This window comes from Elgaria multicarinata, chromosome 1 (genome assembly GCF_023053635.1).
Source record: "Elgaria multicarinata webbii isolate HBS135686 ecotype San Diego chromosome 1, rElgMul1.1.pri, whole genome shotgun sequence".
NCBI classification, from domain to species: domain Eukaryota; kingdom Metazoa; phylum Chordata; class Lepidosauria; order Squamata; family Anguidae; genus Elgaria; species Elgaria multicarinata.
Genome location: NC_086171.1, coordinates 186,028,914 through 186,054,614, shown reverse-complemented (window position 1 = coordinate 186,054,614; position 25,701 = coordinate 186,028,914). Strand labels below are relative to the sequence as shown.

The following is a 25,701-nucleotide window of genomic DNA, read 5'->3' as shown; positions in this document are numbered from 1 at the left end:
CATACTGACAAAGTGTTGTCAGGCAACGGAATGTAAGCAGGACATTTCAGTAGTGGCAACCACTCTCCGGAACACTTTCCCACATGTGGTTCAGGAAGCAGAAACTGTGGCAAGCTTCAAACGCTTCTTGAAAACGTATATGACAGTGCTCTGTTATTGCTTTTGTTGTAATATTTTTAAGGTATTGGTTTATATGTGTTTTTATGTAACCACTTGTAAATCCTGGGATGCCATGGTATAGGAAGTACCTTAAAATAAATAAATGTATATTTACCACTACATCACTGGTGGCTATGTAATGCATAAAGGGACTATCTAGGCCCCAGATACCAACATGTGCACCAACCACACACCTTACGTGGGTTTGAATGTATAGGTGTAGGGCTATTTATTTTTTTATTTATTTTATTGCATTTCTATACCGCCCAATAGCCAAAGCTCTCTACTTCCTCAGGGATGGGAACCCTGGGTCAGGGGAGTTGCGGATCAAGGCGAAGCAGTTCGCTTCCATCCGGAGCTCCGAATGCAGGTAAGTGGGGGGAGGGGGACTCACCTGGCACTGCTGCCGCAGTCCATGAAGCGACGGCGGTGGAGCCAGGTAAGGGGCAGGGGAAAGGGGGGCTTACCTGTGTTCGTCATGGTCCGGCACAGGCTTCAACTGAGGCCCAGGCATCAGTTGAAGCCTGCGCTCGACTGCGACAGAGGCAGGTAAGTGGGAGGAGGGGGCTTACCTGGCTCCACCACCGCAGTCCATACCACGACGGTGGTGGAGCCAGGTAAGGGGGCAGGGTGGAGTGGAGCTTATTCAGCCCCCATTTTGTCTCCCCTTCCCCACTTACCTGTTTCTACCACCTGCCACGGAGGAAAGTAAGTAGGGGAAGGGGGCAAAATCTCGATCTGCCCCTCCGGATCTCGCTCCACGGAGTGGGAGAGGGTCGGATCAAACCAAATCGGTTCGGGCCTGATCCGAAAGTTCCGGATCGGGCCATGAAGTGGTCTGTGCACAGCCCTAATGTCCATCATGCATTGCTGGAAGCTTGGGGACATGGCCATCATGCATGTCAGCTGCTGAATGGGGCTTTTATGACTGTGAATTCAAAAGTATGTGTGCATCTTTCCTTTGAACATGGTTTACAGAAGCATGTCTCCCCGTGCATTAAATATCTGTGAATACTTTAATGATATGTATTACCCAATGCATACTTCTACAAAAAGGCTTTAGTCTCTGTAGATAATAAACATGACCCTCCTGCAGACATTCTGACACAATAAGGCATGTGCTAAGCAGCTTTGTAAAACAGAGATAAGATGCCTTATGGGATATTAATGGACTATAAAGAACTGAATTGCTCAGACCTTGATAACCTCAGATAAAGTTGCTTAAATGCTTAACTGTAAGTGAGATCCAGGTTTTAATTTTCAGCTTCGGTTTCTGGCAGCTTTGTGGCATATAACAATATATCCCCCCTAGCATTGATGGTTTGGTGCTTCTAAATGCAAGGTCGTTTTTTAAAAGGTTACAGTCATAACAAATACAAAGGAAATAATTTCAAGCTCCATACTCAACTCAACTTCTGCTCTGCGCTAATGAATTCAGCATCTAGCAGACCAGAGAGCAGCATTAACTATTAAAAACTCAGTGGGACAATATTGTCTTTTCCAGCTGTCTAAAGGACACTAAGGAGCAAGAATATAAAGCCATAGGATTGGGCATAACAACATCTACACTCAAACAGTGTCACAAAGCTTTTTGCTATTGCTGTAACTTTGTGCCACATCTTAGAAAATTATGTAAATTGCCTTAAAAACCAACAACAAACCCCTCAGTTTCTAGGATTCAGTCAATGTATCCTCTGTGTTCTTGTACATTATGCATACTGTATAGGCAGACATGCCTGAAGATATTTTTTTATTCTAACCAGGATTCTCTCATAAATTCAGTGTGATAATGAGATCATTGGTGGCACCACAACTGCTACACTGAAAAGATATTTTAAAAAAACCACCCTTTTGAACTTTAAATCTTCTGACAAATTTTGTAATTAGCACTTTAGATTTAATTTCAAAATTATCCCTACCATGTCCAAACAAAACACTATGTGCTAGAATTGGAGTTAATGGTGCCAATGCCTTTGAATGTGCAGAACACCCATGCTTTGTTGTTGTTATTGTTAAAACTTACCTTATTTTAGTTGTTACAGCTACATTTTTTAACCCATACCACTTAAATGTTTTCTTATTATGACAGATCAGTGTATGGTCTATATCAATACTCTGAGCTTTTACGGGCTTGTATTCGGACTTTTCTCCCAACAGTGAAAGGGGGAAGAGTTCTGCCTATTCCCACCTGTCCCAATCTGCTCTGGAAGGGTGGGGAACACCTTCCACCATGGATAGGCAAGCCCTTCTTTACACAGAACACCAAGTCTGGATCCATGTGTATCATTGCCATTAGTGTTTCAAAGTGGCAACCATGCAATGGGAGAAAGATATACCAATGAGCCATTGTTAAAATTCATTTTATCCAAAGGATATAAGGGTTATTTACAAATAAATCATACTATAACAATTCCATGTCGCAGTGACTGAGCCTTGGTTATATGACCCAAGTGTCTCTGTTTGGCATCAGAGTTCTGCAGTATTTTGTAGGCACACATCAGATCCATGCTTTTTCAAGCAAAATGCCTTTGTTTTGATGGGGAGTTTATTGGTCAAAGCAATGAATATCTGATAACAAGTGAATCAGAGACTTCCTTTGGAGAAGTCAAATTGATCATCCTAGGTACATGGATAATGTGATGAGGATTTTTCTCAACAATAGCACATGATGAGATCCCCAGTGATTTCTACCATTCTCTGGGCAATCTATTGTAACTAGACACTAATGTACAAATAATACACCTTTTCTTCTCTATCTTTGATGATGAAAATGAGCTTCCTTCATCTATTTTTTCCTGTAATTCCCCTGCTACTCAAGACATTAGGTGCTATTAGGTAGCACTTGCTTTGTAAAGGAAATGGATGTGTGATCAAAGACCTTTCCATTTGCTGAATCATTACTTCATACATGTGGTGATTTGAACTAGATCTACTTATCACCCAGCTTTATCCAGAACAGGATCCATACTGCATCTGGACATTGTTACCCCAGGAGTTCTTTGTGAACTGTATTCTGGAAAGGACTATCTTCTTAAACAATATAATTATAATTTCACATTAGCATATTCCACCCAATCACAACTAGCATTGCAAGAAATGAACAAATTGCTATTTATTAACAGTAGAAAATGGGGCTTCCTAAACAGTAGAAAATGGGGCTTCCTAATTATTTGGGTGAAATTCATGATCACAGGAGAAGGCTCTGTTCTAGGAATCCTAAGCTAGCACCATCTTTAAAGTTGATGAGCATTCCAAATAGAGATGAGTTCATGAGGGTGATGTAGGAACTCTTTTCTTATCTTTATTACAAAGATAAGCCAAAATGTGGTTGAAGCTCGTCATTTGTAAGAAAGTACTGTAGCAAAACACAAGAGCAAGAAACCATGACAACATCTTAATTTTACATTGATTGCACCATACCATTCTCAATAACCACTTATCTGAGACTGTCCTCTTCCTATACAATCATCAGACCGTTATTAGCTGTGAATCCATCTTTCTCCAACTTGTTCTTCTCCAGATGTATCAAGTAGGGCTGTGCACGGACCCCCCAATCCGCTCTGGACCCCGATCCGCAACTTCCAGATCGGGTCTGCTCCGCCCTGCATTGATCCGCCTATGGTCTGCTCCGCTCCGCTGCAGGGCTCCGGATCCAGATCGGAGCTCTGTGTTCCCCCCCCCCATAGACTTGCATTGAAAATCAAATGCCTATAACTTTTTTACTTTTAATGTTAGAAACCTCAAAATTGGCACCATGAGAGCTTATACATGTATCCACATTCTTGCCCATATTGAAGCAAATCCGATCATCCCCTGATTTTTTTGGGAATATTTAAAAAATAATATTCCCCCATCCCATTTTCAGAAATTCTTCTATCTCAGGGATTTTATAAGCTTCAGAGAGCTAAATGGGCTTCTAAATAGATCCTTATTCATGGGCATTTCAAGGGAAATCCCAACATTCCATGAATTGTGGGGAATATTTAAAGATAAACCTAAATAAGAATCTTCAACACTTCAAAAAATAACTTGGAACTTCAACAGGGTGAGTGCAGCAGCAATGCAGCTGCCTTTTCATCACCAGGGAGGACTAATGCCCTGAGTCAAAGCAAGACACGCACAAACCGTCCCTGAGAGGTGGGTACAGAGGAGGAGAGGCAGCAGGTGGCTATGCCCCTGTAGCACTGGGAGCAAGTATTTATTATTTGTGGAAATGGGACAAGTGTGTATGCTTTGCCCAAATTTTGAATGGTTAAACTTTATTTGCTTTTTGCACTTAGCAAGCAGTGCACAGCAAACACAGTAACACAGTCACACACAGTCCCAACAAACACACACACACACACACAGAGTAAGAGAGAGAGAAAGAGGATAAAATTACTTTTTGTAATTTTTATCTTTTTTTATATAGAAGAAATAAGGAAAATGAAACGCAGTCACAGAACACAGGGTTTAAAAGAGAGGGGGAAGGGGTGTGGGTTGGGAAACCAACAAACACTCCAAAAATGAACAATTATAATTTTTTATTAATCAAACTAAGGCAAAACACAGAGAAAATGAAAGCTAAGCAAATAGTCAGAAACAAACAAACAAACACACACCCCAAGCTAAATCCTATCTCTTCCAAACAAACGGAGCTGCAGCACAGAACTAACTAACTCCTATCTCCACGAACTCCAAACCCACAAAGAGAGAGTAAGGAGAAGTGTCTCTTGATGGGTCTGCCTTAGTCCCCCCTCCAATATTGGGATTGGAGGATGCTTCACATGAGGTGATCACTTCTCATCACGATTGGGAGTTGAATCTGCCTCTCATCATTTCAAAAAAATGTTACCTCCTCCTGCTTTTACCCATTCTATAAAAGTTAATAGCAAGCAAACCACACGACAAAAAATTCTGAAAATTGACACAAATGACCTCCAATGATCACTCTCTAAGTACAGTAAGTGTCAAGGATGTAGCTTGAAAAACAAAAAAGTTATACATGCTTATTTTGCACAATGCAATCCTATGAGGGAAAAGTTCCAAAATGGCAGGCGGATCACTCCGCTACAAGAGGAGCACTCCGCTTCTGGGTGCTCCGCTTCGTTATGCTTTGCTAACCCCTTATTCACTTCTCCGCCTTTAACAGAGGCAAATCAGGCCGCTCTGATGTTGCTTCTATGACCCAAAATGGAGCGGAGCACAGCCCGAGTATCAAGAGTGGGCAACCTGTGGGCCTCCGGATGTATTGTCCTACAAGTCCCATAATCTCTCAACATTGTTTGTGCTGGCTAGGGTTGATGAGAGTTATAGGTCAAAAATCTGGAGGCCAACAAGTTGACCACCCCAGAATGGGGCTGCTCATGCTCACTTAGAGCTCAACATACCCATAGAATATAGCATTGTTTTGGACTGCAGATTGCATCTGGCATTGACACAAGACATTCTTATATGTATAGGAGATTCTTTTAGCACTAATATACTGATTACTACTCCTGAGTTTGTGAACCCAATAGTCCTTCCCGTATTTACTCCAAGGTTTCTTAAGAGTAGCCACTCCACTTGCAGCTTGACAAGCAACAATTGAAATTCTCAATATTCCTGACCATGCTGACATTTAGAGGTCACCAGGATGGGGAAAGCTGTGTTGATCCTTGGAGATTCCTCCTTTTCTTTTCTTTCACAGCAGTGACAAATTCCAATAGATGCCTTCATGAAAATATAAAATACTATGTTGAATACGATTATCACAGACACATAATCCAAGCCTTTTAAAAATAAAGTGACAACCACTTCTAGATGTTCTGGCTCAGATTTCAACAAGAGTCTAAGCAAATTGAGTTCTACATTTCTAGGGCAGCTACTGAGATTGGCTCTTTGTGCCCTTCTAATACAGACTTGGTGCACTGATTATACATTCATGCATACTCTTGCTGAAATTAAATGTTGCAGAGGAACAAATGTGGTAGCTGCTCTGTAAATTAAGAAGCCCTCAACTTGAATTTTTCAACCAAACTTGGCACTTTGAATTGTGCTTGCAAGAATAGGTGTGTGTGTGTGTGTCCATACAGGCATAATATATGGGACATTCATATAGCTCATGTCTTTGAGATATCTTTACTCCTTAATTTATATTACAGAAACAATGCATCTGTCCTCAGTTAAAATATCTAGTATTTCTCTTGGGCAAGAGAGAAATTATCTACATTTCTTTGTTACAGGGTACATTAATAATTAAAAAAAAAGACGATTACGAAGCCAGGAGCAATATCCTTCCCACTTGTTTTCGTCCCAATTGCATTGGGAAACCAATTGTAAACCAGCATAAGCCATAGGATGCTAATGGTCTCTTCATAGTTGTATTATTAAACATGCCCTTTTCTTGAGAAAAACAGTTGGCTTGGCTGCATGCTAAATTATATGCCTGCCCTTTTTCCCTACCCCCACTTTGTTATGTTAAAACACCTGAAGGCATTGGCTATTTCATAAACACTCCGCTGTTGTTTATTTTGCAGGCTCTACCCGAGGGGCAGACAGCATCTTGGGATACAGCCAAAGAAGATGAAAACCGCAATAAGAATAGATATGGCAACATCATCTCCTGTAGGTGCAAATTCAAACTGAACTGAACTTCCTGTGTGTATCTGTAAGCATCTAGCAGAGAGGGGGTATGTCTGAGGGTGTAACTGTAAAAAAAGAAAAAGAATAAGACCACCCAATTCTTAGCATTCTGAACATTTCTATTTGATAATTTCAAAATCAGCTTCCTTGTTACTGTTCTCCTCCTCCCTACCTCTTCCTTCATTTTTTTTCTAATTTTCTACCTGAGACACCCATTTCACTCAATAGAAACAACAAACAGACTTGTGGCATTTAGAATCATCTAATAGTAGAGTTGGAAGGATCCTATAAGGCCATCAAGTCCAACCCCCTGCTCAATGCAGGAATCAACCTTAAAGCATACCTGACAGATGGTTGTCTGGCTGCCTCTTGAATGCCTCTAGTGTGGGAGAGCCCACAACCTCCCTAGGTAACTGGTTCCATTGTCGTACTGCTCTAACAGTCAGGAAGTTTTTCCTGATGTCCAGCCAGAATCTGGCTTCCTGTAATTTGAGCCCATTATTTTTATACACGAACACATTTATTCTGGCATAAGATTTCATGGACTATAGCCCACTTCATCAGGTAAAGTGAGTGATAGAGAGGTTCAGTTTCATATACAGTATGTGGTGTGTGTGTGTGTGTGTGTGTGTGTGTAGGACAGAAATGTAAACAGTGAGGTCAGAAGAAAATTCAACACAGCAAGTATTGACAGTGACAAATTATTAGCAGTGGTCATTCGCAGTGTAGTAGATGCTGATAACACAATCATCCTGGCACTAGAGATGCTAATTAGCAGGTGTAGTGTGATAAAAATCCTTGATCCTGATTCAAGCATCTGGCAATAGAATTAAACCTGTTCATGAATTCATCCACAGATTTCATTCAATCACAAGTGGCTTGAATGGGGATAAAGGATGAGTTATCATGCTACTTGCGTTAAATGGCTACTACACTATGGCCACAGCTAGACCTAAGGTTTATCCTGGGATCATCCAGGGTTCGCCCCTGCCTGAGAACTGGATCCCCTGTGTGTCACCTAGATGAACAGGTTTGACCCCTGGATGATCCAGGGATAAACCTTAGGTCTAGCTATGGCCTGTGAATGATCACTGTTAATAATGTGATTGTCACCACCAGTACTTTCTTCTATTAATTTTCTTCTGACCTCACTATTTACAATTCTCTCCCCTACATGAAACTGTATATAAACTGAAACTCTCTCTAAAAGCTTCGTCAGATGGTGAGGAAATTGCCACAATACTTTTTGTTTTTGCTGGTGCAATAGACAAACACAACTACCCTCTGGATTTCCCTCAGTGGACTCAATGGACTATAGTTCTGCACTTCCTTGCTCTCTTCATATGAAAAGGGACAGAAAGTGCAGAATCTGGCCAAGAAAGTACTGAGCCTTCTCTAACTTGGTGTCCCCCCCTTGATGTTTTGGACTTCTGCAGCCGTCAGCCCCAGCCAGCATGGCCAGTGGGCAGGAATGCTAAGAGTTATAGCCAAAAACATCTGGAGGGTACCAGGTTGGGGAAGGCTATTATACGATATTTTTGAAAATAGGGGAGTAATGCTTTCACAGTTGCAGGTTCTTTCCCTGACCTATGCAAGTTCAGTAGAATTTGTGGGAGAGACCAGAACATACAGCTCTTCACACAAGCAGGAACCCTATCTTTGTAGGGCAGTCAGCCCTCTTGATTGCAGGAAGAGAGCCCTCTGCACGTACAATTTTATGGATGTTCATAGGTTGGGAGAAGATACTTCCCCTATGCCCATTCCTAGATGCTGGGCTTCATACAGAAAAATTCAAGGGGGACAAATCTCCATTTCTGACATTAGAGAACAACTGTGACTTTACACTACTGGTCAGAAGTTTGTGGGATAAGGAATGTGGTGTGGTGCTCTCCACAGCTCAAGCTGTTGTTATTTCTTCATTGTTTCTATTTTCAGGCTTTCTTCTTCTGCCCTTTAATTGGCAATAATTCTTTCTTTGAATCAAACCTGAAATGTTAGTCTTCATGACTTCCCATGGCGGGGAGTACCAGGGGGCTGAGAGTACACATACTTCTTCATTTTATCTTCTTTCACCATTTGTTGGCATTATCTATATATACTGGAAGCTATTACTTGTAACAAACACTTCTAACTATGCAGCTCTTCATGCTTAAAAGTGTCTTGGCCCTGAGGGACAGGTTTATCACCTAGCTTCAGATAAACGGTGAACACAAAATCTCTGGGTACTAATCACATCCACTATTTTGTCTTCCTTGCTTTGGATTCTGTCTGAAAAAGCACAGGACATCTGCAAATACCAGGTGGAAAGTAATGACCCTCAAGCAATAAACTTAGGTGAGCTCATCAGAGAGGAGTCAACTCTGAGAAGAATGTGAAACTTAAGAAGAATTTAAAATGGGGGGAAGGAAACTTAGTGCTAAGACAGCTGCTAGATTGAGGGCCAACATGTATTTATCAGTGGTACACAAAGGAGCATTTTGGCAGATGTAGGGCCTGTTCAGACAATACGTTAAGCCATGGTTAGGCTGCTAAGCAAATGGTTAGTGAGTGTGTTTAAACTGTGGTTATGCAGTCACCATGGTTAGGAATGGTTCACACAACACACTAAGCCATAATGTTTAGCTCAAAGTGCTTAACCACCATGGTTTAGTCTGAACAGGATCGTAGTTTCACATGTCAAAGCACCTCTGTAAAAGGAGATATCACAATTCAGAAACTCTATTTCTATGGGATTATTGCAGCATTGTTTTCTATGTGAATATGGTGGCCCTAGCACAGAGTATGACATGGACTGGCCCTGGCATACATCATCACAGCCCATGCAGAACTGTGCCTTAAATCAGAAGTGGGCAACTTGTGGGCCTCCAGATGTTTTGGCCTACAAGTCCCATAATCTCTCAACACTGGCTATGCTGGCTAGGGTTGATGGGTGTTTTAGGTCAAAAAATCTGGAGGTCCACAAGTTGCTCACCCCAGAATGGGGTGGCTCATATTCGCACAGAGCTCCACATTCCCATAGGAATATAACTTTGCTTTGGACATCAGGTTGCATCTGGCATTGACACGAGATATTCTTCTATTTATAGGAGATTCTTTTAGCACTAATATAATGATTAATACTCCTGAGTTTGTTAACCCAATAGTCCTTCATGTATTGGCACTGAAGTTTCTTAAGAGTAGCAATTTCACACACATCTTCACAAGCAACATTTGAAATGTTCTTCAAATATAGACCACCCCCTTCTGCTGAAAAGTTTTCCCCCTTTCAAAGATGCTCTAGCAATTGTGGCAAAAGAATCCAGAAGTTTTCGCCAATTCAGGAAGTAGTGACTTCACTCTCAACTGGCTTAATTTGGCCTCAGATTACATAGCAAAATCTAATGCCACCCTATTTGCAGTGTGACCTCTGATTAGGTGGGATCAACAACATGAATATTCCCAAGAAGTTGTTGATCCAGTAATGATTTTTTTAACAGAAAAATTGGTGCTGACACCACAATAGTTTAGTGAAGCAAAATATGAACATTTGCATAATTTAGGATCCTGGGTAGTATCCAAAAAAGGGTAATCTGTGTGCAGACAGCCCCAGTGGACCTGATCCGTGTGCGCCCAATCACCCCAGGCCAGGTCCATACACAGCTGCAATACAGTGCTTCGAGGGGCAAGTCCCGATGTGAGTGAAAATGCTGTCTTCTGTAGGGGAAAGGTCATTCCCCTTCCAGAATTCAGCATTTACTGGGGCCTGCCTCCAGAAGTACTATATCATGGCTGCAAGCTGTAGAGGCCATGCATGGACCTGGACTGGTGTCATGTTCCCAAGCTCTCCTGCTGCGATGTGTGCCAATAAAGAGGTCTGCCAAGTCATCTACCAAACTTTATTCAGCAAATCAACATCACTTTACACCTGAAGGGAGTGTAAACACTAGGAGCTTTCCTCTAGGCTAAAACTTGGTTCACTAAAATAGGTAATTGTCCTTTCAACACTTTTGCTTCAGCCACTTTTGCTTCAGCAAGGATTCTTCTGAAGAAATCTTTGGCGAGAAGCTAGCTGAACTGATCGCTTCTCCTTTGCTTTCAGCAATGCCCGCCTGACCCTGTGGTAGATACTGGGATAAGTTAACTTTGAAGTTCCTTCCCCCTTCTGAGGAAAGCTGAGTTCGCACCAACTCTGAGTTGTCAGCATTCTCTCTGATAAGGTCCAGTGAAAATTCATCCCTGGCTCCTGAGGAGCCTGGGAGAATCTCCCACTCTGTTTTGTCTGTTGGCTGGTACATTTCTAGTCCTGTTTCTTCTGGTTCAGAATCTGATTCCAATTGATAGCCTGAAACCCCTTCCCCCACACTAGGGAGAACCGGCCTGATCCTGACAACTGGTGAAGATGGGCACACCCAGACTGGGGCTGGCTGCATGCACATGACCCCTTTTGGATACTACCCTCTGTTCCCTGAAAGAACCATTTTTAATTACAAAACCAAAATAGTTGAACATTTAGTGCATCCCTAATAACTGGTAATAAACAACCCTGGTTTCCCCTGGTATGTGTCACAGCTTGGCAGGTGATAAATGGAAGCAGTGAAAACTTCAATGAAAGTGTGAAATGCCCCCCTTTGGCCCAGTTCTATCATCATCCAGTGTTGTATATTTCAACAAATGACCTGATGTGAATTGAAGAGTCATGGGTCCAGCATAGATAGGAATATAATACTAATGATAAAATTAGACATTCGTTAAATAGGTTGAGGAAATACAACCATTTGATCATGTGAATTTTGTTGATTAATTGATTAAATCCACATATTTAATAAGACAAATAATACTTCTATTTTCAAATGATACACATGTATTATAGCAGGTACCATCCCATAAGAGGCATTCTGCCTTGTGTGTGAAAGGAAAGCCTCTTCTAGGACAATGCCTGCCAGCTACAGTTTTTGTAAGTACTGGTATTGGAAACAGTTAATTGCAGTTCATAATAAAACAAAATCTGCTACCTAATTCACCAGGAGCACCTTTTTAGTTACTCAGTACATTTCTATTGGTTAATCTAAGGGCATGTCTACACCAGGGGGTGGAGGAGGAGGATCTTGCGATATGCTGATTGGGAGATCCTCCCCCTCGGTCTACACAGGACGTGTGACATCCCGGGAGGAAGAGGATGTCATGCCCGCCATTTTTTAATTGAAAATGAGCACAGGAGCGCTCCAGCGACAAAGGTATTTTTTTAAAAAAACAAAAACCAGTCCCCCCACCCCACCCCACCCCCAATGGAGCTCTGTGTCCCGTGCTCAGTTCCCGGCTCCTCACAGTTACTCATGAGGAGCCGGGACAAAACCGGGATGGTGGCCCACACCTCCTGCAGTCTTGGGACAATCTGAGAGTGCAGGAAAAACTGGGATTAAAGACATCCCGGTTATCCCGGGGTGAGGGAGGGACCATCCCTCCCTGCCCCTGGGATCCCCCTGTGCTTCATGTGAACGCACAGGGATGATCCCTGGGCGATACCCAGGATATCCCATTGTCTAAACTTGCCTTAATTGATTTATCGATTTGGGCTACAGTCCTAAACATATTTATCTGGCATGGAAGTAAGTTGCCTTGAACTCAAGGGTCCTTATTTCTGAAAAGAGACATATATAAAGCTGTGTATGCAGACAGCCAACATTTCCCTGAGGAATGACTGTAGGAATGATGCCACATCATCATGTAGCATCATTCCTGTGGGCAATTGGCAGCCAGGCTGCCACATGCAGCCAAGTTGCTGCTTGAAGCAGCAGTATGGCTTTAACATAAAAAGAAGAAAGAAAAGAAGAAAGGCCACCCAGCCACCTCATCTCCCAATAACAATACCACCTCCAGCCAAATGATCTTCAGGAAGTTGTTCACCCTATCCAAATGTGCCGGCAGTGGGGTGGGGGTGCGGGCGGGGAAGTTCCTTACACAAAGACACTACATGTATAGGGATTACACTGTAAATATTACAGCTTTAACAGTTGTATCACAAAAGCATAAAATAAAGCTTTGAGGACACCCACAGAGCTAATGCTTTGTTGATGTAAGTGCTTTGATGATATAAGTGCAGCTCAGTTTGGGTATAGCAGACCATGTAAAGCAGCTTATAGTTCATAATAAACAGAAGCCAGGATGAATAAGCAAAGTTGAGTAAGAGCATCAAGGAGGGGTTGACCATTTATTTACCAAGTGTGATTGCAGGGAAGTGAATGTTCTGTTCAAGTGAAGAACATGGGAAAGAACTCAGAAAGCAACATCAAATGGATAAAAGGGAAGTGAAACATTAGGAAAATGTTCACAAAGTTGAATCATTGCTCAGCAAAGGGCCTAACTATGGCGATAAAAAAAAAAAAAGATATACAATGCCATAGGAATAAGAAAGAAGAAGAACAGGGGATGTGTTTGAATAAGGAAATATAAAAGGCATAAAACATCAGGATCCAAGTTCAGCCCAGCAGATGATGGCAATGATTAAAAAATGCAAGACTGTAGAATGGAGAGGTATAGAGATAAGAAAATACGAGAGGCTGAATATCAAAGCAAAGAACAAGACAATGGCTATTTTTTCTCCCTCCAAGAACTGTTGAGCTGAATTAAAGCAGTCAATGGAACTGAATAATGAAATGGCATGAATAATGAAATAGTAAAAATAAATAAATGTGGCAACCAAGCATGATGCAAATAAAGAGCTATCATGGGAAGTAAGGGACTGTGCTCACTGTATTAGTGAGCAGAAATAGGCTGGTTCGAGATCGTTGTCCCAGAGTGCCTTCTAGTTTACAACCTCTGCATAGGAGCTTTCAATACTTTTTGACCTTTTATACCATATTGTTTATGTACTTGAAATTAGGCCACTTGGTTTTAATGAAAGCTCCTTTCAAAGCAATTAGGCTTAGAATCACATTTTCTCAGTATTGATTATACATAGTGTATTTATCTACCATCTTTTCTTTAAATGCATCATGCTGGAAGCAGCTCATAGAAAATAAGGCGTCAACAGTCTAAATACCATATGTATCACTAACCGTAATAGCAATAATACATTACAGTATAATAATGACAGTTCAGCAATTCACTAACAGTTCATGTAAAGCATATGAGAGGTTTAAATAACCTCAAACAGCCCAGTCTTCGTCAAAAGAGCTCAAAGCAGCTTACATGTGGTTTCTGGGCAGCCTCCCACCTAAGCCGCTTACAGGGCCACATCTGTTTAATTGCCACAGTAGATGTGCATCACATGTCTTCACGCCATTCTCTGGGGCATGACTAATTCAGATAAGTCCCACTCTGTACTGAGTCATATTGAAAGCAATACACCTTACATTAGTCACACAATTAGCTTCTTTTATTGGGTTTTAGACATAAGTAACTTTAGCTAGAATGGGGTGACTCTGTTGGTCAACCGTTGAGGTTGAAGACAAGAGCCCCCTTCATTCTGTTCAGAGCGAGACTTCAGGGTGAGACTACAACTGCTGGATGGAGATCCTCATTTCAGACTACATCAATTCATTGGCTCCACTCCCGTCATCCCTTCTCCTGCTAGCCCTGCCCCCATGCTGCCAATGCAGTAAGGGGATGTCTACAATGTGGAGGCCTGAATGCACGTAGGCTCTCTCCATGAGCTGGAACCGGGCACAATCAGGGTTCTAGCTCATGGGGAGGGCCTACTCATGTTCAGCAGGCTTCCCCATTGCAGCTTTGCCCTCCAGTGGTTGGACAGTGATGGGTTGGGTCCAGCAGGGAAAGCATTGGTAGGAGTGGGGCCAGTTCGCACAGCCCTTACCTCTCGCTCAATCTTTACACAATCTTAATTGCATGGAAACTAATGACTGAAGGGGGACAAGAGTAGAACTAGCAGCTTCTGAAGCAAAGCATTATGCTTAATCCCTAGAGCCACAACTTTCTTTGCTCTACTTCCTACTTTTCATGAGTACAGAAAGTAAAGTAAAGGGGAAGTCTTTGAGCAGTAAAGTAGTAATCTGCCTGTGACAAGGATTTCTGTAGGATTGGTGGTATAAGACTGATTCGCTGAACTGGGGAATGAAAGAGAGGCATGAAACAGTTGTTGCGGTGATCACAGTATCTTCATGTGGTTGCCATCTACTTCATTCTGTTTCACTGCTTGTTATTACTAGCGATTATTAATTCACCTTTTGTAGCACAATGAAATATATTTTTATATCTTCCCAACAGCTTCCAAACACATAGAGGAACAGAACTTAAAATATAAGTTAAGGTGTTAGCTTTAACCAGGCATAGCCCAATAAAAATATGAATAAAATAAAAGGCCTCATTACCTTCTGAAGAGTGAGCTGTGATCATTAATATTTCTGAACCATGCTTTATAAGCAAAGGGAACTTCTTTCGTGCCATTCACACTTTTGAGCAAAATAAATCCCCATGAGAGATAAATTCTCCTTACTGTTGCAATGTGCTATGACTCAGCCACAAGATTAAATACAAGGGTGTCTTAAAGCCTAGCTGGACACAGTTTAAGATTTGTTTTCTCATTTCAGGAAAACCTATTCCATATATATGGCCATTTCTTACAAACCTTTTGAACTATGTTGCATTCCCACTTGTATCGCTAGAATAGTCAACCTCCAGCTCATGATTTTCATATCCAGATTTAAATGAAAACAAAATTTCTCCAACCTGGGCATTCTCAAGCTTCTCTCTTCCTTTCTCATCACCTTTTGTATCCAGTCCCTTGGAGAGTAAACTTGGAGCCCTTTGTACAGCACTGCAGCATTGTAGGTGCGTGAAAACAATTCATCCGAACAATGCCTAGCCTCTTATTTGCCTTATATTTAAATTTATTTAGGGCCTGTTCAGCAGACACCTTAAACGCTGCTGGTTAAGGCTTTTGGTTAAGCAGCAGAGTTTAAAGTGTCTGTGTGATGCATTTTGCTAAACCCTGCTCACTCACTAACCACAGTCGGACCGTCTGCAGCAGGGTTAGTGGCTCTAACCATGGCTTAAAATGTTGTGTGCGACAGCACGGCTTGCAGATAGTGCTAACCCCAGAGAACCACAGTTTCGCTAACTGCAGAGTGTGAAGCGTCGTCTGAGCCGGCCCTGAATAACAAGTGTCTCAGCTCCCACCAAATGGGCTAGAAGGTGGAAGGGTTAAGTCTCTAAAGTTTATGAGCACATTCTGACAAGAAGATGGTTTTTGTGATTCAGATTCTTCTCTGCAGTGATTGAGCTATGACCCAGCAAAGAACATCTTACAAAAGGTGCTAATATTTCAAAACCTTTTGAAGGAAATACTGAGTCCAAGCAGGGTGTTAATAAGTCACACTAAAGGTGATTGAGGAATGTGAAGTTTGCATTCCAAATAAATAAGAAACAATTTTCTGAATAGGCCAGACATGCGTTATAGTTTAAAAGAAAATACAACTAGGATTAAAGAGTTATTTTTACTGAATTTTACATGGTTTTTATGTCTTTTTGTCATTCATATTCAGTTATATTTAAGTTCCTTTAAATAACAGTTACACATTTCCCTTGGTTATTTTCAGATGATCACTCCAGGGTGAGACTACAATTGCTGGATGGAGATCCCCATTCAGACTATATAAATGCCAACTATATAGATGTAAGTGCAAGAAAACATTTTCCTTTGCAAAGAATCCTAATGGACAGGCTGGGTCCAGGTTCAAGGGAACTCTAGGCAAAGTGCCCTCTGATGGGTCCCCTCTTTTGTTATTAAGCCCAAGCTTGGCTGACTCTGCTGGGGAATGACTACACGAGTGCTCCAAGCAGTACCATCCAGGTGGATCTTCCCACTATTTAAATTTCCCACAATGCCACAGAGGCAATTAGGATGGGGCATTGTGGGACATTTAAATAGAGGCTAGTGTAAAATTCTGGAAAATTAAACAAACTGGTCTACAAGTCCATGGAATTTGTGTGACTTGGGAAAAGCCAGTTTGCTGCAGAATTTGCAGGTTGGATTTGTAGAAAATCTGAATTAATTTGAGTCTTTTGCAGATTTCTCTGACTTCTCTAGCTAGATGGTATAAGGCAGCTTCCTGTGTTTGTATGATTGAATATGGTCCCTCCTGCATGCAAAGCATGTGTCGTACCACTGAGCTACGGTCCCTTCAAAAACATTACAGAGAACAAAGAGACAAGAGGAAGCAGCAGCTCTGTGTCTCTTATAACATCTAGTTTGGCTCTGGTTTCAATATGAATCACTCCCAAGTAAGTATACAAGGGAGTGATGCCTAGTATTTTGAAGCCCACTAGGTATAAGTACTTTTGTGCACTAAAATAATGTGGGATAATGGAAAGAAGGGTGCAGACATCAATTTAAACACTCTCCGTCTCACTAATGCAGACCTCTGAATTCTTGACAAAATGGAGAGCATTAGCAAAGTATTTAACCGCATCCACATTTCTTATGTAAGTCTCTTTAATCCTTAATTATAACACCATGTTTTAAAAAGCTCCTTCAATTAAGGGTAAGGAAAAACATCTTTAATACAGTACAGCCCACACGATTTTAAAAATCACTGGTGCCTGATTCAGTTTTGACAAGAAACAGATGTATGTTTTACAGATGAGGGGATACCGATTTCTCCATGCTTATTCTCTTAATGAATAAGTAAGTGAAAGCAGTTTAGGCAGACAGTATAGAAATATGACAATGGGATCTGGCTTTTAACTTGGCATTGTCTTCCCTTTTTTGTTGAAATGTAAGGAAAATACAAGATAAGTTGGAGAAGTTCCTGCCATAAATCATTTCACCCCCCCATAACACAGACATTTCTTTTCATCCAGTGGATTACTCCCAAAAGAGGATTACTCTTGTTGGAAAGCCACCAGACAGCTGGTGATGGTGAAGTGGAAACTGCAACACCAATAGAAGTGTTGGTGAATCTCTCTATATCCTAGCTCAGATATGAGCTTTGGAGTTTTGTGATGCTTACCTTAAGAGGGCCTTGATTCTCAACCAGTTTACCTGCTTCCCCATTCCCTCATAAGCACTCAGCCCTTCCATCTCCCAAACCTACCAGCCCTTCCTTTGAAGCCATATTTACTTAACCAGCAGTGATGCTTCAACCACAGGCAGACGCCTTCCCATCTCTGGTAAATGGAGTAGTCTGTAGCAGTGCACCAGGATCAAAGGTCCTAATCTTCAAACTAAGATTTTTCTGTTTTCAGATGCAAAGGAACCACTAGGCTAAACTGGCCCGAAATTAAGATTAGATTGCCAAATTAACAACACTGGCCCTTGGGAAATTTCGGTCTTCCCCCATTTCCATATGCCAGAGATGGTATATATGGTGCCAGCCAAGCTTCTGACATTGGCCCCATTCAGAAGACAATGAGTGGCTACAAAGTTAAGGAAATAATGAAACAATAAAATTATAACAAACAATCATATATATATATATATATATATATATATATATATATATATAATAAAATGTGGAAGGCCTTCACTCACAGACATAGTGTAGCAGCTTTATTATTGTATTACTGTTGTCTGTATGCTCATTATCTTTGTGTGTATGCCTCTAAAAAGTGTTCCACGTTTTATTCTTTTTATATACATAAAAATATTGTTTTGTTATAAGTTTATTGTTTCATTATTTCCTTAACTTTGTAGCCACTCATTGTTTAACTTCTAGTTAAGGTGAACACCTGTTGTTCATATGTTCCCATTCAGAAGACACCTTAAACCAAGGCTTTAACCACAGTGGTTAAGCCAGAAAGCCGCTTTCTAGCTTAACCACCATGGTTAAAGCTGTAGTTTAAAGTGTCTTCTGAAAAGGGCTAGTGTAAATGTATGTTGGAAGCACTCCTGAGATGGAAGCTGATTGAGTTCCCCTCTTTGTTTATTTTTTCCAGGGATACCATCGGCCTCATCATTACATTGCAACTCAAGGTAAGAATACTACTACTTTTCCATGGTCTAAATGACCCAGTATAAATACTTTAAATAAATAACTGATGTAAAGATTTTTAAAAGTGCAATATGCAACCTGCTTAGAAGGCTCATCACCATATGTTATCTATCTATCTATCTATCTATCTATCTATCTATCTATCTATCTATCTATCTATCTTCTCTCTCTCTCTCTCTCTCTCTAGGTTCAGTTTACGATATAGAGATGGAAAAATCAAAGCATTTCCGGTCCAATACTTTTAGACGTGTTAGCTCATAAGTCTGTTCTGTTTTGTTCCACTAATTAGTGTTTTTTAAAACAACAATCTTCTCTAAAATTAGCATTTAAATTCATATTTCTAGACATACTTCTCTTGAAACATATGTTTCTAAACATTTTCTCTCAAAATACACAGCTTAAAATGCATGGATTTATCTTTTTCAAGGCAACAACAGTAGATCTTGTTAGCACAATCCCTATTGGAATTTACAAAGATCAAATTCATCAAGTGCCCGTAAGAAAATATAATTTCATTCTCCTCCCATTCATACCATGCCCCACACCCAATTGCACCTGACTAGTATTGCCCCTAGTTTCACTAAGGCTGTCTGTCTTATAGTCCCCTGGAAACCTCAGACTGTTTATAGATGGTGCTACTTTTGGCCTTTAATTTGAACAACAGCAAAATAATAATAATAATGAAAAATAATAACAAAAAATCTGCTCACAGTATTTTTAGTATTTTGTTTCAGCAGTATTTATGATTTTTCTCAAAAGAAAGTGCTGCAGAGAATATTCACAAATATGAATAGAAGCATCTATCAACAATTCCCAAAGAAAAAATATTTCTGTTAAAAATCACACATTCATTTTATATTTAACAATGATGATGTATCCCAAAAGTATTATCACCTAAGATCTCACTAAATAATTGAGAGTATGTTCAGAATTCTAGCCGTTGTTTGTATGTAGTAACTATTATGTCCAGATCTAACACTCTAAATGTAATTATAATTGGTTGTAGAGTGGCTTAACTTCCATATTTTATTGATTTTTATTTATATATTAAACTTTCTTTTAGACCTTCTTTAAGGGTGGAACCGTCCCAAGATGGCATGGTGCATACAATAAAAGGAACAATACGTTAAAAGTGTAAAAATAAGATAAAAACAATTACAAGTAAATGAATAACCAAAAATGCAATTTTTTAAAAATGGTAATACGTGGGAGTCCAGAGCATTCCTGAAGGTCTCCAATAGAGGGGCCTGGTGACCACCGGATAAGGGTTCGCCTGTTTGATTCAAGGATTGTGTCCATTGCTGGCTCCAGTTTTTTGAGGGCCCTTGGGCCAGATGCCTTCAATGATTCCCTCCCTCAATGAGCTTAGCTTCTTATCGCCATTGTCCCTAGCTGCTGTGGCAGCTCCTCAACCTTTTTTCATCATTGCTACAACATGCTTGCTTGAAAGGTAGAGAGACAGTGAGCAAGTAGGCAGCGGCATCTACTGCTCCTCCTTCTCAGAAGCACTGATGTCTGGAGGGAGGGCCAGGTGGACAAGCAGGTTGCAATGATAAAGAGGAGGAACAAGTCCAGGGGGCTCTTGCCAGTGAGACCTTGCTGGGGCTGGGATCGGGGTCCTCGGCAGGTGCCCAGTCAGGTAACTATTATGGCGTGGGACCTGATAGTGTCACTCAGCAAGCCTCACTTTGAAGAAAAGACAGTCATCCTTAAGAAGCTTGGCTTGGCATTTCCATGGCAGCAGGGCTGTTGGTTGGAAGTCAGCAAAACTGCCCACCAAAGACTTTGGGCATGTCTAGACCTAGGGAGGGGAGGGGGAGAATCTCGCGATATGGTGATCACGAGATCCTCCCCTTCAGTTTACACATGGCGTCCTGCGTCCTGGGAGGAAAAGGATGCCATGCCTGCCATTTTGTGTGTTTCTTTTTATCGAAAATAAGTGCACGAGCACTCCAGTGACACAGGTAGGGTTTGATTATTATTATTTTTTAAAAAGATCCCGCTCCCACCCCTCCCATCCCTCGTTTACTCGCAAGGAGCCATAACAAAACCAGAATGGCCACCCACACCTCCCACAGTCTCAGGATCATCCCGGGACCGGGGGGGGGGGGTGGAATCAAGAAAAAAGGGTAGGACAATATCCCAGAGAAATTTAGAGATCTTCCCTCCCTGCTCCTGGGACCCCCTGTGTGTCAGGTGGATGCACAGGGACGATCCCAGGATAATCCCCAGGATATTGCCTTGTGTAGTCATGCCCTTTGAGGGCTAAATTTGGCCTCAAATTGTTTTTATTGCTTTTAATCTTTTTTTTTAAACTGGTATTAGTTTGTTAAGGGTTTAATACATTTTTAGCTGTATAAACTATATTATTTTATGCTGTTGAATGGATTTTATCTGTACGCCGCCCTGAGATCTCAATGACATAGGATGGGATACAAATGTTTTAATAAATAAATACAAAAAACACTTTTTGGGTCTCTCTCTTACACACAACCTTCTGCTCCTCAGGTCCAATGCAAGAGACAGTGAAAGATTTTTGGAGGATGATCTGGCAGGAGAATTCTGCAAGTGTTGTCATGGTCACCAACCTGGTGGAAGTTGGCCGGGTATGATGTCAATTGCCCAATGCATTATGTCACATATCACAGTCCATGTCACCTTTGTGTGTGTTCATTCCTAAATCCATTCCATCCTGTTTCCACATTAATCTGCAAAAAATGAAACGGTTATACTATTATGAGGGTTGTATATCATGCAGTTGTCCACAAAAAAGATATTTAGATACATATTTAAATAAATTTTAACATCTTTTGCCGCAAAATATGCATTTCTAAAGATATTTACACTCAAAATATGTTCCAAAAGTATTTTAACCCACAATATGCATTTAAGCTTATTTTTGAGTCAAGAACTCAAAATTCAGTGGAGTGCAAAGTTTAAAGGATAACTATATTCCGATCCACACATTAGCTCAGGAGGTGCGAATTTGATCAGTTCATATCAGAATTCGCACAGATTGAATTCCTCAGGCGTCCCTACTGTGTAGTAACTTGTGTTACCACCACTATGTTGCTTTCTCATTTTTTCAAGCAGGCGCAGGAGTATAAGAATAGCTCACCACATGGCTTAATGTTAAAATGACCAGGTCTTCATACGGTTAGAGCTACCATTCTTAGGAAGCAACCCTTGTCCCCTAGGTAGAGTCTGGGGCGGGTGGGGGTATAGGGAAATTCAAATTCCTGGATCTGAGATCAGACAGAGTGCTCCAGTTGTGGATCCAGGAATCTGCATTCCCTGCCCCTCACAGCCAGTATAGAGATAACTGTGCTGGCTGCCTCTTTAATGTCACAAAGAGAAGTGCCAAAGAGCAGGGAGGGCAGGGCACTGAGAAAAACGTATTCCAAGGATTCTCCAGTCTCCTTCCCTCCCCTTCTGATGTGCCCCAGCTAGATGGGTGAAAATGCCCATCGAGCCAAAATGCAGACCAAGAGGAGGATGGAGGTGAAGATTGCCTCCACCAATCCTCCCATTCTGCATAGGCTGCCTGAAAACCTCCAAGTTCAGAGGCTTATAGGCATTGCCATAGGACTGTGCCCTTATGCAACTACTAGATGATAATTTGGTTGTGTGTTTCTTTTCACTCCTACCTGCTTTCTCTCACACTCGGAAGCCCTTTCCTGATATTATAATTACTTCCTCAGTGTTTGAACATCATTTGTACAGAACTCAGAACCTAACAAGTGTGAGAATGGATTCATATGGCCCACCTTTCCATATTGTACTATAGCTTTGGCAGAATGGACACTGTAATTATCCTGCTTTCAGAAAGCTACATTTTTCGATGCTGGCTAAAAGAATAATAGCTACAATTCTGCTGTGAGCTAGACCGCTTCAGAGAGATGATTCCATGAGAATCTCACCATGCAGAGTGATTACCAAGGCCATTGCACAGTGGGAAAAACAGGTCATCTGAATTAATTTTTCAGTGACTTAGTGAATGAACAGTTTGCTATGGTCAACATGCTCTAACATGTCCCTGACTAGAATGCAGATTACTTTTTATTGAGATGAATAGTATTTGTATGATAGTTTATTTCATTGCTCATAACTTGTTCAACAAATCTTACTACATACTAAAATATATTTCAGTATGCATTTATCTGTAAATACAAATAACTATATTGTTTATGATTATTCAGAAAGTAATACTGAAAATATGAACTGGAAAAAATGAAAAGCAGGAAGAGTACATACAATTATAACTATATCCAATAGAACAATATGCCACATCCAGATTAATTCTTCCACATCCAGTAAAACAATGAGTTCTGGGTCTCCGTGTGTGTGTGTTTGTGATTTGTTCCTTTCTTGTGAGGGGGGTTGTGGAGAGGCAGTGCCACCTTTATCTGATGCAAGTTGAGTATGAGACAATGCATGATGCATATGATACAGATACACTTTGATGCAATTCTGTTTTGTTCCACTGCAAATCTACATGCTTTGGGGTTAATATGGCAACAAGATATAAAAATAGAGGTGTATGGTTCTACTTCATGCCCTAGTATTCACTTTGTGATCTTCACTGTCATAGGTGAAGTGTGTCAGATACTGGCCTGATGATACAGAAGTCTATGGAGATATCAAAGTCACCTTAATTGAGACAGAACCATTGGCAGAGTATGTCATACGCACTTTTACAGTCCAAAAGGTAAGAATACAGTGGTGATTAGTCATGATGGCTATGTCCTACCTCCAGAATCAGAGACAGCATGCCCCTGAATACCAGTGTCATGGCCCCAGGTCTGGAGACTTGGTGTCATTCAGATGAACACTCTGAGACCCACAAGATACAAGTCACCCCATTCCAGGGAGAACCATCAGGGATCCCTGACAAATCCCTGAACCCAAAAACTCAGTCCTCCCATCAAACTCAGCCTCCAAGAATGGCACTACCAAAGCCTCTCAGGTTCCTCAGCCATGTAGGAGCTTAAGGCCACCAAAATGAGCATGGGCCGTGTTTGGTTGCAGTCAGTAACAGCAGGAAGTGGAGTTTCTGAGGGACTGGATGAGATGGTCCTGCTTAAAACTTCCATTGCTGCTAGTCCCTTGCTGGAACAACAACTCCTTCTATGAGGAATGACTCCAGTGTAGCAGCACCTGCTGAGTGTCGTCAGAGGTGCTATTAGTTTTTGCCTTGCTGATTACCCAGCATAACTGTCAACTAAATTTGACCATTGGCTTGCTAGTTATAGCTGCCTTCTAAAAGAGCCTTCCTGAGCACCTGATTGACTGGCCACTTTGTATGGGTCCAAGCTGGGCCTAGCCAGGACAACCTGTTGCTGTGTGGGGAAAACAACGAAACAGAGTTATTGTTGTCATGTCCTACATATGGGTTTCCCATAAGCCAGCACTGGGGAACCAGCCAGGAGTCACTTGCCAGTGATGACCAGGTAGGGTAAAGTTCCCTTTTCTATATAACTGCTAAAGATACAGGAGCCCTGTCCACCTTTTCATATGGTCACCCTATGACCAGGGTCAGGGCCTTCCCACACTCCTCCTATTTTAAGATTATCATCACCCTATCCTGTTTCTCCCTCCCTTTCTCTCTTAAGAACCCAGAGTAACATACATTTAAAATAATTAAAATGTTTTTAAAATAAAGATAAAATCAAATAGCTTTTGAAAAAAATAAAAGCACAATCAAGTAATGACAATAAACAGCGGATAAAACAAGGTCACTGAAAAACCCACACTTTTTGGAGTTGTTATTCTGCATGCTACTTTTGCTATTAGTTTGGATTATATCCTAACTGACCATGCTTCCTTTTGAAAGGTACAGATACCTGGCTTAATTGTGCACCATTTCTACATTGGAAATGAGAAGGGTACCATTATACTACTATTATTCTTTTATTTGCTTGCATTTGGCATTTGTCAACTTTGACTGACTTTCACCATAATTCCTTGTACAAATTCCTTAATCAGCTTGTTAGTGTTCATCGAGTTCCCTAAACAAAGCCCTGACTGGCTTGCTAGGACTCAGGTATTATGCATCTTTCCCCATTCTGGGAAATAGTTTTAACTGTACAATGACTTTTTTTTTTTTTTTTTTTTTAAAAGTTTATAGTAACTGGAAATCTGTTATTATATTTGAGTCATCCAGATGGCATATTCATTTGTTCTCTTCTCACTGAAATATCAAGAATGTAACATATATCTGAAATGTGTTTGGGTTGCAAATGCAATATCTTAAAGAAGTGGCTAGGTAGTTGTCCGGGGATTCATAATACAATTACTATTATTGCTGTGTTGAAGAGAAATAGAGGGTTGTTGTTTTTTATTCTTTTCAGAAAGGCTACCATGAGATCCGAGAGATTCGGCAGTTCCACTTCACCAGCTGGCCAGACCACGGGGTTCCTTGTTATGCCACAGGCCTCTTGGGCTTTGTTCGACAAGTGAAGTTCCTCAATCCACCAGAGGCAGGGCCCATTGTGGTGCACTGCAGGTATACATTTTGATTCTGTCGTTTCTTTTCATCCCATTTTCTCCACTTGGGCTTATTTCCCTCACCCAGCAGGTGTTCCACTATCTTGTGCTAGAGAATCAATGGAATGAATATTGTATAGTCCAAAACCCTGTTCTATGGCAAGTGGGAATGCTCTGTGCTGCCCCAGTGAAAGTGCTACCACACACAGCTATACAGCTTTCGGTAGCTGCATAATGTTTGAATTTTATGTCGTGCCCCAGATTCACTAATCTATCATGAATGGAAACTATCTTAAGAGATAGGATCCTTAACTGCTGCATTTCAAACGAGTTCTGAAAACTAATTGCTCTCCCTAGCTCTCCAAGAATTCAGTAGGGTCCAGATGTTGTTTATATCCTCTCAATATTTGTTTGAATGTCACTATTCAACAGAAATCCAGTACTTAGCCATACTAGTATTTTTCATTATAGAACACTCACATCTATGAACAAATAGCATTTTATGTTTAATAACTAATTTGGTGTA

At 41.0% G+C, this 25,701-nt stretch overlaps 1 protein-coding gene across 1 annotated transcript in view; it reads left to right on the top strand.

Moving 5' to 3' along the window:
- The window catches only part of PTPRT (protein tyrosine phosphatase receptor type T), a 733,605-nt gene that overhangs the window by 679,595 nt on the left and 28,309 nt on the right, over nucleotides 1–25,701 (top strand). Inside the window, exons 19-25 of the mRNA XM_063145462.1 lie at nucleotides 6,657–6,744; nucleotides 15,478–15,528; nucleotides 16,296–16,372; nucleotides 18,634–18,670; nucleotides 21,198–21,295; nucleotides 23,281–23,397; nucleotides 25,040–25,194. Coding sequence (XP_063001532.1) covers nucleotides 6,657–6,744; nucleotides 15,478–15,528; nucleotides 16,296–16,372; nucleotides 18,634–18,670; nucleotides 21,198–21,295; nucleotides 23,281–23,397; nucleotides 25,040–25,194 — 623 coding nt within the window. The remainder of the gene's footprint in view (nucleotides 1–6,656; nucleotides 6,745–15,477; nucleotides 15,529–16,295; nucleotides 16,373–18,633; nucleotides 18,671–21,197; nucleotides 21,296–23,280; nucleotides 23,398–25,039; nucleotides 25,195–25,701) is intronic.